The sequence below is a fragment of the Heterocephalus glaber genome, unplaced genomic scaffold (assembly GCF_053883595.1).
Source record: "Heterocephalus glaber isolate CG9 unplaced genomic scaffold, H.glaber_assembly_v1.0 deba00001719, whole genome shotgun sequence".
Lineage (NCBI taxonomy): Eukaryota > Metazoa > Chordata > Mammalia > Rodentia > Bathyergidae > Heterocephalus > Heterocephalus glaber.
In genome coordinates this window covers 2,762,603-2,775,395 of record NW_028258432.1, presented here as the reverse complement: position 1 = coordinate 2,775,395, position 12,793 = coordinate 2,762,603, and the positions used below count along the sequence as shown (strand labels likewise).

At 51.1% G+C, this 12,793-nt stretch overlaps 1 protein-coding gene across 2 annotated transcripts in view; it reads left to right on the top strand.

Annotated features, from left to right (window-relative positions):
- The window catches only part of Lats2 (large tumor suppressor kinase 2), a 68,117-nt gene that overhangs the window by 46,479 nt on the left and 8,845 nt on the right, over positions 1 to 12,793 (top strand). Inside the window, exons 1-3 of one of the 2 annotated variants that reach the window (XM_004854867.4) lie at positions 6,835 to 7,431; positions 8,943 to 9,075; positions 10,611 to 11,866. In XM_004854867.4, coding sequence (XP_004854924.1) covers positions 8,946 to 9,075; positions 10,611 to 11,866 — 1,386 coding nt within the window. In that variant the 5' untranslated portion in view covers positions 6,835 to 7,431; positions 8,943 to 8,945. Of the gene's footprint in view, positions 1 to 6,834; positions 7,432 to 8,942; positions 9,076 to 10,610; positions 11,867 to 12,793 lie in introns of those variants that run through there. The other variant, XM_004854865.4, reaches the window with a different exon arrangement.

Genomic DNA, 12,793 nt, shown 5'->3' with positions numbered 1-12,793 from the left:
CCACATCGTTCGTCAATCAGGCCAATCACGAAGCTGCAGCCTGTGCACAGAGGGTGGAGGAATGGCTGGCACTTAGTTTTGGACACTAGCAAAGTCAGGGATGCAAGGATAGAAACATAGGACCCAGGACCCCTGCAACTGAGTGTGGGATATAAAAGCTAATAGAGTGTGTGACGTTGCCATGGAATGGATTGCATACCTCTGCCCACCTAGACCAGTGGCTGCAAAAGTCAAATCTTATTTCAGCAAACCTCTCTCTCTTTTTTAAAATTTTTTGGTACCGGGGATTGAACTCAGGACCTTGTGCTTGCAAGGCAGGTGTGGTGCCACCGAGCTAAATCCCTGGCCCTAGAAAACATCTCTTGAGGTCATGGAGTTTTAGAGTTGGAAGGAACTTGGGGATTAACTTGTGAAGTCTTAGCAAACCCTCTCATTGGCCGCAACTGTGACCTGAAGAACTTTCAGGTTTCCCTGAAGCCTGGCTGGAATACAAAGAGAAGGAGTGGCTGCTGCTCCCTGGCTGCCCTTCCATGGGATGGTTTCCTCCGCGGTGCCCCTCTGCAGTACCGCCCTGCCTTGGAGCCAGCCAACTATGGGCTGAGACCTCCACGAACTGGGAGCCTAAATCAACTTCTCCTTTGTGGGTGTTGGGCGTGTTGTCCCAGCAACAAGAAAGTAATGAAGACGTAGATAATTAACTACTTGACAGCTTACCCCAGACACCAGTGCGTTTGTTTACGTACTGATGATCCCTAGCACTGCTCAGGCAGGCATCATGTCAACCAGTCGATTCTTGTATTGAATAAATTTGATAGAATTGTCATTTTATGTTTCCTGTTATCTTATAAAAATTAACAAAAAATATGCAATTTTGGATCATCCTGTATATTGAAATAATTGGACTGGTAAGTGGTTGAGTGTAATTCTTCTAAATTAGCCTGAGAATAAACTTCAAGAAGTAAAATTTATGAAATCAAGGTATAAAAATTTAATAATTTTTAATAAGTGATTTTATAGTTTCTGCTGTCATCAGAAATATATAGTTGTGAAGAGTTTTGCCAACCCACTTATTTTATGATTACTAATTTTATTTTGGTGTTAACATCGGTTATTAAATGCTATTTTATTTTATGAGTGTTTTTTGATCACTGGCAAGGCTGACAGTTTTTCATCTTGGTTTAGTTTTAGGCCAAATTTCTTCATCCTCTACCTGTAAATTACTTTTTAAAATTTATTTTTCCCTAGAAGTGTGTTATGGCTTGCATTTAGATTTCCCCCAGATCCTCATGTGGTCACAGGTGGGGAGTTTCGAAGGTGGCTGAATCTAGATTTGTGATTTGGGGATTGAGTGGGATGCTGGGATTAAGGGTGCTTCGTCCTGCATGTGGGTGGCACCACCCAAAAGGCAAGTAGCCTGGATAGACTATAAGAGGAAAGAAAGAAGCTGCTACTGCTTCTTGCTGCTTTGCTATCTCCTGCCTGCTTGCCATGGACTGTTTCTCCTCTGTGATGCCCCTCTGCCTTGCCGCCACCCAGCTATAGATAGAAACCTACAAACTGAGCTGAAATAAAGCTTTCCTCCTTTAACTTTAGGTGTTGGGTATTTTGTCTCAGCAACAAGAAAAGTAACTAAGACAAAGCAGTAAGCGTTTCTGCTCCTCCAGCATTCACTGGAGAACACATTAAGATGAGGGGCGGTGGCTTTCCCAGCGGGCCTTATAGGCCACCGTCAGGGGCTGAAACTTCTGCTCCCTGCACTGATGTGAAGTAATAACTGATTTTTCTTCCCTGTGCATCTGTTGAAAGTGCAAAGATTGCTTCCATTTTTCTTTACTTTGTTTGCCAGACGTAGCTTGAGCGCACACACACACACACACACACACACACACACACACGCGCGCGCGCACAAAAGCAGCTATCGAGAGCCTGTGTGGAGGCTCTTGCTTCTCTTCAGGAAGTACAGAGAAGAGTGGGCACCTGTGAGTCACACTCGCCCCGCCTGGGGCTGTGTTTGTGATGAAGGCCTGACAACTAGCAGCAGGATGCAGCGAAACACTGTGTTGCACTTTACTTCCAAGGAGCCCCTGGAACCCTTTCAGGGAATGAAGCGCAGGCCCAGCCCTCAAGGGACAGTGGGGACCTGAGTAGAGACCTCTGCTACTGACCGGACCTCCTTTTATTTCCCCTGCCCCAACCTGGGGAGCAGCACCAGCCCGAAATGCTGGGCTCCTTGCTTCTTTCTTCTCCCTTCTCCCTCTCTGTTCTTGTCAAGAAGTCTAGTGCTTTGGGCCCCATGACAGCAAGGCCACCACTGCCCTGCAGCCCACCACCTCAGCCACCCTCTCCCTTCCTGTCTTCTGTGAACTGAAGCCTGAAGTTCTGTGAGAGAGGCCGAGGCACGGGCAGACACAGACAAGAGGCCCTGGGAAACTGGCAAGTCAGAGCACTCCATTTCTAGGTTTTCAGCCCAGCTTCATGTTGGAATGTTAAAATGCAGGGACATGGCTGTGGTAACATTTGGAAAACGCTTCCTCAACAGGAAGGGGTGGGAGAGAATCTCCATAGGAAATTCCTTCCTTCATACATAATAATTTGTCACTGAATTTAAATTACTCTGTCACGTAGTGATGTCTGTAAAACTGTTTCATGCATAGAAAGTACAAGCCCAGCTCCTAGGAGACTGTACAATTAGTGCAATTGTAGGAGCAGATGTGCCTCCCACAGCTGACCCTGCAGGCCTTGCTCATGGTGGGGACACATGCAGTGGAGAAAGGGTGGCATCGGCAGGAAAGCAGAGGCTCCTTCCTAGTGGGCATCCAGAGTGACAGCCTCCTGGGTGATGGTCCCCACCCCATCTTGTGGGCAGCAGAGCTGGTGGGGCAGGCTTCCTAGGGGACACCCCAGGTGCAGGAGGTGTGGGCAGGGCAAGGAAGACATGGAATTGGTGATCGGCCACATCAGGGGCCCAGGTGATCCCAGGGAGATCTCTGCAGCTGGCCAGGGGCCCTACACGTGAGAGCACTGCTCCAAGGTTCTGGCACGGTGGCAAGAGAGCAGTGGCAACAGGCCCCATGCCTAGGCCATTCTGCTAAACTGCCTCTGTGCCTGCCACCCTCCCCTCAGCCAGTAGGTGGGCAAATCCCATAGGTTCCAGGCTTCGTTGTGACTTGAACCAGTTTCCAGAGATCACCCCTTTGTCAATAAAATGTAAAAGAAATCTCTTGGGAAAGACACTTGAGATATAGATGTTAAAAACAGCTTTTTTTTTTTCCTGGTACTGGGGATCGAACTTGGGACCTTGTGCTTGCGAGGCAGGTGGTGGAACCACTGAGCTAAATCCCCAGCCAAAAACAGCTTTTAATAGCTCACTCAGCTGAGGGAGTAGCTCCCAGTGGTAGTGGGCCTAGCGTGCATGAGGCTCTGGGTTCCATGCCTAGCACATCCAGGGAGTATGAGCATGTATGCGTGTGCATATACGTGCTTTACATAACTAAAGTGCAGTTTTACTGCTACTGTTAGTAGCAGCAGGAAACCAGTGTAGTTGGAAACCTGTTTATCTCACCCTCTTCAAAACCCATATCTCTGCTTGGGCCATGAGGCAGGAAGTCTTGAGGAGGTCTGATTTAAAGGAGCGGAGTCATGCCTGCTATCTGGGCCAAGGCTAGCACCCTAAGCTGAGTGCAGCAGACCTGTGCATGAGGTGCTCATAGAAGGTGGGGTGGCCAGGCCTCTGGTGCTGTCCTGCGCACAGCAGCATTCTGCCCTTCTGGCTCCCCTTCTGCAGTGAGTCTAATGAAGAATTTTTCTTTGGAAATGAGTGAACCTGCAGGAACAGCTCATAAGAACCTATAAGAACAGGTCACAGGGAAGCAGATAAGGGCTCCAGGTAAGAAGAGCACAGCAGGCAATTATCTGGTCACGACCACGGCCCAAATTGTGAGGCAAAGGAGTTGGTGCCATATCCGGTTTTGCTGGATTGGGTGTGGGGAGTGAGGAATGGTATCAGTTCTGCTTCCAAAGCATCTAGGATCTTCTACCACTCTAGCCTAGGCAAAGCTAAGTATGCTTCTGGATTACACATGAGATGAGAGGGAAACCTCAAAGTCAGGATGCTCCCAAGGTAAGAAGGGAGGACAGTGAAGAAGTCAGGAGTCTGGTTTGGCCTATATTGAGTCACTGCACCATGGCAGTAGGTGGTGTAGAGTGGCCAACGACAAAGCAGGCTTGAGCACTGGAGGGGGCTTGTGCCAAATGTGGTGCCTGAGAGGATGGCCCCAGCTCCAGCCCTGCTGTGTAGAAGCCAGCCTTAGGACATGGTGGCCTAACTCCTAATGGACCAGCATCCCTTTCCAAAGGCGTTAAGCAATCAATCCTAAAATAAGCTTCGTGGAGTGTTGTGGGCAGAGAATTTAGTGGTGTGTAGGATTCTCTTGGTTGGTATACATTGCTAGATGACATAAAGTGATCAAAATCTCATTAGCCTACTGTATTACTCTATTAGTAGTAAGTGGTGAGCAGCACATAGCTGGACAGTGTTGACATTTTGTGGACCTTTGTAGAAAAGGCTGACCTGAAGAATGGCCCAGATGTGCCTTCTGGGTACGAAGCAGTATTTAAGAGAAGTTGTGGACTGAACATTAGGTGTCTCTGGTTTGTGCCTCGTGTCCATGTCCTGCACAGCAGAAGCAGCTTGCCAGGGGACCAGGTTCTGCTTCATTCCCTACTAGTAGCTCTCCTCTTTCTATTGACCACAGGTCAGAGTCTGATTCAGTCACTCACTCATTTGTGGAACACACATCACCGATCACTTCTGTTTTAGTTGCTGGCACATACATCCTCCTCTTTCTTGTGTTAGGGGAGGGCTTCCCAGTTGTGTGCCTGTCTTGGCTCATGCAGAGGTCAGTACATACAGCAGTTGAAGTCACTGGAAAAGACTAGAGGTGTGTGTTGAGGCCTGGTGAAAAGAATGCATTGCGTTTCTTTGTAGAACAACTGTAAATAAAATATAAAGCATTAGCTATATTAAATACCAAATCTGCATTAAGTCATCACCTTTTGCCAGACAACTAAGATACTTCTGTGAAGTGACCGCTTCCCTGAGATGGTGCTGAAATGTGCCACTGTCTCCTGTAATCCCAGAGCAACCTGGTCAGTCTCATGTCACAGATGCTCACAGTAGGTAAAGGATTTGCTGAAGTAGCCCAGCTGCTAGGAGGCACACGGGAGGTGTGAAGCCAGGGTGCTACCCCTCGTCTTGGCTCTGTAGCACTGTGCCATCTGCCTGCTTTTGGAATGACCACACACAGTTCCGGACCAGGACTCTTCAGCAGCAGTCTCCTAAGTGTTCTTAAGAAAGGAGGGTAAGCAGCCAAGCTCTTCCACTGGACTTCAGCCTTGCCTCCTCCCTTGAGAGACCCATGGTTCCACTGTGCCTCTGTTTTGTTTTTTATTTTTTTTATTTATTTATTTTTTGAGACAAGGTCTCACTGTAGTTCAGGCTGGCCTTGAACTTGGAGCAGTCTTCCTGCCTCAGCCTCACAAGTGCTGGGATTATAGGTGTGCACCACCACGACTGACCCTCCATCATACTCCTTGTACGTACTGTCTACTCAACCTGAAGTATGTTTTCTGGATCAACTTAGAAATAGATTCTCAGTTCTCTTCAGCTCTTAAAACACAGATATAGAAGGGCTGGGGTGTGGCTCAGTGACAGAGCACTTGCCTGACACGCATGTGGCCCTGGGTTCCATCCCCTGCACCACACACACAGCAAAGCATAGTCATATGGGCATATGCAGTAGCATCTTCTGAGAGGTGATTTGTAGAAACTACATATTCGCTACAGAGGGTGATGGACACATAACAAGGGTCTTGGGATTATTTGAAGTTTTATTTATAAACAAGCTGGCTCATGACTGCAGTTTGCTTTTGCTACTTGAAGCAGCCCTATGAGCACAAGTCTCCACTTGTGGCCCCTTGTGTTGGTTTCTCTCAGCTAAGCTCCTAGGTGTGAGGCAGTAGGTGGTCTGTAAACAGGGAGAGTTGGGCTTCACACACGGCACGGCACGTGATTTCTCCTGGAGTTTTCGCCTCCTTGACTGATAACATAGTAATGAGCGTGGGCTGGTGCTTCACCTTGGAGGAGATGGGGCTGGCAGTCATGTTTCCCTCAAAGCACTTGAATACTTAGTGCTGTTTGCAGTTTGGGTCTCCTCAGGATGATCCTGCTAAGATTTGGTCTTAAGGGTGCGCCTTCCTCCCAGCTGTGGAGTCTTTTTTTTTTTTGGTACCGGGGATCGAACTCAGGTCCTTGTGCTGTTGAGGCACGTGGCGGAACCACTGAGCTACACCCCCAGCCCAGCTGTGGAGTCCTGGCAGATGTGATACTGCATAGCACAGCTGTGAAGTGGGAAGGTGGAGTCTCAGCACCCTTTGTTCCAGGTGAGCGGGGGATGTTGCACCCCCAGGCTCTGCTGAATTCTCTCCACGGCTCTTCCAGACGCTCACCACGTGCCCCTCTTGCTAACCCAGGTGCTTTTGGACAGACCAGCTCTCTTCTTTTTGTTTTCATTTCTTTGTTTTTTTGAGACAGGTCTTGCTTTGTACTGCAGGCTGGCCTTGAACTCATGGCAATCCTCCTGTCTCAGCCTGCCGAGCAGCCCAGCCAGCTTTGTTTTCATTACCATCTCACAATCTGCCTCTTGAGCTGTTGCTGATGTTCTGCTCTCCAGTGCAGCACGCTGTCTCGGGCTCTGTCCTGGTCCCCTCCCACCCTGCCATCTGGCAGGCCCCCGCACCATGTTGAGGAGCATGTAGTCAAGTACAGTCAGTGTGTGATGTCCCACCACTGAGCTGGTATTTGCCCAGGAACAGAAAGCTAGGTTTAGTGTTAAATGACCATAGAGATATCATGCGTTTTATTCATTCTAGGCTCTGTGCAGTGTGGGTGGATGTGGCTATGAGTAATGTGCAGTTTCTTGTCCTGCTAGATTCTCCTGGTCCTAAGGGAGCCACAGACAGCTGAGAGGGACACAGGTGACAGGCACGATGGGGGCGGTGGAGGTACTGCCGGCTCTCAGCGGAGCGCTTGGTGCTCCCACAGTACCCGCCTGCCCCGAGCAGCTCAGTGTGGCCTCTGCGCCCCTTCCCTCCTGACTGCTGGGCTTCTCTGCACGCCCCACTTGCCTGCCACTCTTCACCATGCTGCGGGACACCTACTGAAGCCCTTCACTGCCTCAGCCTGCTTCCTCTGGGTCCGAGAACTGCCCTCTCTTTACCCTCTCTGTTCCTGCTACCTGGTCTCAGAGTCCCCTCCTGCTTCTTCAGCCTCCCGACCCTGAGTGCCTCAAGCTCTGTACCCTGCAGCGGCCCCAGGATGCATCTTCAGACTCACTTTTCCCTTCTTCAAAGCTCCTGTGGCTTTGAAAACAGGTAAAACCCAGGATAGTCTGGCCTTGGTCTTCGGCTCCCTGTCCCTCGTGCCCTGGTGCCATCCAGCCCATCTGTCCTTGAAGGACCAGCTGTGATACCCCATCTCCCCTTGGATGGGAGGGAGCCACTGCCTCTGTCATCCACTCCACCTGTACTTCTTCCGTGGTGGCCATGTGGTGTCTATCTCCTGCTCATCCCACAAGCAGTATTAAGGGATTTGTCCTGTGCTGATAGGGCTCCGAGGCCTCTGTGATGCCTGTCTTTTCTTTCCTCTCTTAGCTTTCACCTAAGGGCAAGGCCCTACTACCATAACCCACATGGCACCCTATAAACAGTAGGCATTCAGGGCTGGGGATTTAGCTCAGTGGCACCGAGCCTGCCTTGCAAGTGCAAGGTCCTGAGTTCAGTCCCCCAGTACCAAAAAACAAAACAGTAGGCATTCAGTAAACATTGCCTAAATGACTCTTCAGCCCTCATACCTTCCTCTCCAAGATACATCACCTGGTCCCAGAGTTACCCTGGGGGTGACCCGGGATTCATGCAGGTTCCCTGATTTCCACAGTTCCTTCTGCAGCTAAACTCGTTCTGATTTTAGGTTCATCCTGGATTTACTAGTCTAATCGCAAAAGTTTTTTGGGAGAACTTATAAGTTTGTTTCAGAATGTATTGGTCAGTTGAGACAAAGTACCGGATATCCATAACTTTATTATTTATTTATTTGTGCCGGGGATCAAACTCGGGTCCTTGCATTTGTGCAGCAGGTGGCGAAACCACTGAGCTAAATCCCCGGCCCCTCCATAACTTTAAGGAGGAAAGGTTACTTAGGCTCCTGATTTCAGAGGTTTTTTCTCTGGTCAGCTGGCTCCAAGGCAGGAATATCATGGTGGGAGGGTTCGGCCAGACAAAACTGCTTAGTCATGGCATCCAGGAAGCAGGACAGAGGAACAGCCCTGGAGAGGAAGAGGCCCGGGACCAGATACACAGCCCAAGCCATGACCCCATGAGCTTCCTGGACACACGGAAGGGAGCTTTACTGAGCCCCTGGGCAGCTCCCAAGCCAGTCAAGTCGACACATAAGCCCACCGTCACATTTCCGTACGTTCTCGACATGGGCTCCAGTCTGTGCAGTGCTGTGTGCTTGGCTTTTGTCGTCACCTACAGGACCTTGGCCGCCTGTGTGCATTTTTTTTTCAGTACTGGGTAACTGAAGCCAGGGTCTTTGCAGTGAGCTACATCTCCAGCCTTTTTGTATTTTGAGACAGGGTTTCACTAAGTTGCCCAAGCTAGACTCAAACTTGTGATCCTCCTGCCTCAGCCTCCAGAGTGCTGGGATTACAGTTGTGTACCACCGTGCTCAGCTCACCTGTGTGCCTTCTGAGAGTCATCTGCAACACCGTGCAGGGCCCTGGCAGTCCCAGAGTGGCAGAATGTTACAGCATGGCCAGACATGGAGTGGGGACAGAGGTCACTGGTGGCTCTGACACACTCAAATTTCCATGCTTCCCCTCTAGGAGATGGCTGGCAGAGCGCTGAAGCAGACTGGCAGCAGGAGCATCGAGGCTGCCCTGGAGTTCATAAGCAAGATGGGCTACCTGGACCCGAGGAACGAGCAGATTGTGCGTGTCATCAAGCAGACTTCCCCAGGTGAGCCCTGACAACAGGCCGCAGTGCGGTGAGAAAAGATCTGTGATCTGAGAACACAGAGCAGTTGCAGGAAGAGGCTCAGCCTGCCCTGGTCAGGAGATAATCTTTCCACACAGCCCTCCTCCCATTGACAGGAAAGCTGAGCTGGCCCCGTGAGAGTCAGGCCCACAGTGGGGACACAGGGAGCAGATCATGAAACTTAAGAGGTGTGTGTGCTTATTTTGTTCTGTGAAAGATGAAAAGATGAATTCACCAAAGTGAGACTAAAAATGTTTTCACTTTGCCTTGGTCCTGGGGAGGAATCCGAAAAGGGAGGCTTGGGGCCTACGCTCTAAAACCCACCTTTGCTTCTCACACCACTGCCTCTGAGAGCAGCTGTCAGGACTAACAGCTGTAGGCAGTGTGTTGGGCTCCCCCAGGGTCCCCTGGAAGGGACAGAGTTACCCACTGTACCCCACTGGCTTCAGGGGCAGGAGGAAATGGGTGGGTTGTGCTTTAGGTTCTTGAGGTCCCTGGGGTGTGATAAAGAATTCATTATGATTTCCAAAAGGAGTTTTTCCCATTTTATGGAAGAGCTAAAACCCACTTGATGTGATATGTGAGACAGTTTCACAGGCTTTTGTGACTTGTATCTCTGCTGTTTAGGGGACACACAGTTCTCTTTCCCTTTTGAGAGGACTTTTCCTTAACCGGTCCCTATTCAGCCACCCATGTCTTAGACCATGGTGCCAAAAGTGAAACACAGGCCCTGGCTCTGTAACGATTTACCTCCCGGTTGCCTTTGTTTCGGTGCCTCAATGCATCGATTCATCTTCTCAGCGGTTGTGTGGTTGTGGCTTGTCGTCCACGCTGTGGCTGCTGGGCCCTCGCTTTGCCAGATATTGGGGTTGGGGGTGTTGCTGTGGATGGCAAGGCACAGCCTTGGGACTACAGTGTGCTGCCAAATCAAGCAGGGGGCTGGAGTAAGGAAATGAAAAGCGTCTTTGTCCTCCCTCCCAGGCGTCGATTTTAAATGAGGAGAGATTTTCAACATGGAAAAGTCAGGAAACAGCGGCAGAAATCCATCTAGATATTTGAGGGGTTTATGTGGTTTTTGTTGTTGTATATACGTTGTTTGCTTTCACTTATTTTGCAAAATAAGTTTTTTCTGGGTTTTTTTGTCTTTATTGAAACCAAAGTGGACATCTGGACAATGACTATGATTCTGCCCTTGTTAGGGAAAAGACGAAGGACTTTGGGAACAGTAAACGCAGGTGTCCCAGATGACTCAGCTGTTTTCGGTCTGAAAACATTCTGTCCAGATGGCTCCCCAGCGTGGCAGGAGGCAGGTTTTAGGTGTGTCCTCTGGGATGTGAGACTCCCAACACTACGGGGACTGGGCCCTAAGTTGGACACCTGTCGGGGCCCTCCCTTGACGACCCTGTGCGTAGCCCAGCCCCAGGGACAGCACTAGCGGGGACCGTTAGTAGGGACCGACCTGAGGGTGCCAGCGCCGGCGTTTCATGCACTGACCCGTCTTCCTGTGTTGGCTGCAGGCAAGGGCCTTGTGCCTACCCCAGTCACGGTGACCCGGCGGCCGAGCTTCGAGGGCGCACGTGAAGGCTTCCCATCTTTCCACCCGCTGCCTGGAGTAGCCTACGAGGGCGTAGGCTTCTGTGCAGACGGCTCCGCGGCCCTGGAGGAGGTGCCGGGGCCCTACGTAGACTTCCTGTTCCCCGGGTCCCCGCACAGCGTGCCCCAGGCCTTTGGCCCTGAGGCAGCGGCGGGTGCGCGCTTCCCGGGGGCGCACTATGGCCGCATGCGCCTGCCCGGGCCTGGGGAACCGCGGGGCTACGGCGTGCAGCGCAGCCCGTCCTTCCAGGCTCCGGGGGGCCCCCCGACCACTGGCCTCGCCTTCCCAGGCCCAGCGGGGCTGTACCCGCCACCACACCAGCTGCACAAGCCACAGGCACACCCGCTGCACACCATGGGTGCCCGCGGCGCAGGCTTCCCTGGCGACCCCCCGCAGGGCCTGCTGGCGCCCTCGCGTGGCGGCCTGCACGCCGAGCTGTACGAGCCCTGGCCCGCAGTGCTGGCCCGCCGCGACTCACTGCAGAACGCGGGCCCCGAGCCGCCGCCTCGCGCACACGGGGCCTTCCGGCCCGGCGGCCCTGCGCCCAGTAGGACCAACTCTTTCAGCGGGCCGCCGGCCGACCCCGCGCCCGCGCTTCCTGCCCTGCCTGCACCCAACACGGTCACAGCAGTCACCGCTGCGCACATCCTGCATCCGGTAAAGAGCGTGCGTGTGCTACGGCCCGAGCCGCAGACGGCTGTGGGGCCCTCGCACCCCGCCTGGGTGCCTGCGCCCACCCCTGCCGAGGTCCCCACTGCCGCTGATGAGCCCGTGCACAGCCTGGCTGGCGCCTATCCACGGGACAGGTGCCCGCCACCTCCCTACCCGAAGCACCTGCTGCTGCACAGCAAGTCTGAGCAGTTCGACCTCGATAGCCTGTGCGCGGGCGTGGAGCAGAGCCTCCGCGGGGGCCCAGCTGCCGAACCCGTGGCTGACCGGAGTGACAAGAGCCGCAAGGTGGACAAGGGCGACAAGGCTGGCAAGGATAAGAAGCAGATCCAGACCTCTCCAGTGCCCGTTCGCAAAAACAACAGAGACGAAGAGAAGAGAGAATCTCGCATCAAGAGCTATTCCCCATATGCCTTCAAGTTCTTCATGGAGCAGCACGTGGAAAACGTCATCAAAACCTACCAGCAGAAGGTCAACCGGAGGCTGCAGCTGGAACAGGAAATGGCCAAGGTAATTTCTAATTTGTACCTGTACATGATGTATCTTGGTTCTTATTTTTTCCCCATTTCTCTGCCCTCCCTTCACCCCCTCCACCCCTCCCTACTTACAAAGACTTTGTTTCCATTTTTTCCTTTTCTCGTATTTATTCCTTTCCCTTCTTTCCTTTCCCCTTCCCCTTCCCCTCCCACTTCCCCTTCCCCTTTGGACCTCATCTTCCTATTTCATATTATCTATTGTACATTTTGATGGATCAAGGTGATTTCTCTGTGTGCTGTTCTTCCTTCCTATTCCTGGTTCTGCCCTCCCCTGGGGACAGAAAGCAGGCCAGGCAGCTCTGTTTGCACCACCAGCCCTCACCTCTATCACAAACCCGCTCACAGACCCCTAGCTGGGGATGGGGCCAGCAATGTGAAGTCACACGTGTGGTGACCTCTTTTCTTCTTCCCCCTCCCCTGATCTTAGGAGACCCTGATAGCAGTGTATAAATGTGGCCATAGTTAGCAAGTTGGTCTTTATAGTGTATCTTTAATTTTCAACAAGTTTCATCAAGGTTTACTTACCAATAATATAATAAGTATTTTGAAAGAGTAGAAACAATGACAGGTTTTAGAAGCTGAAATTGGGGTTTTTAAAAGGAAAGTCTTTCTAGTAAATAATGTTCTAAAAATGTTAATTACACCAGAGTGCTAAGGAAGGTAATTACTAATGAAATTCAAATTGAAATGTAACAGTAAAGTTAAATCACACCAAGCCAGTCATTCCAAATTCTACAAATTAAATCTGTGTTACTACTTCCTTTTGTCCCATATGCATTAACTTGTTTTTTTGTGTTTCCATTTTCCCTGAGCTAGTAAAATACTAGACTTCTCTTGGACTTCCAGAATGTTGTGGTCCCCCTTCCTGTAGATTTTTATTAACAGAAGTTTAGTTTTTAGA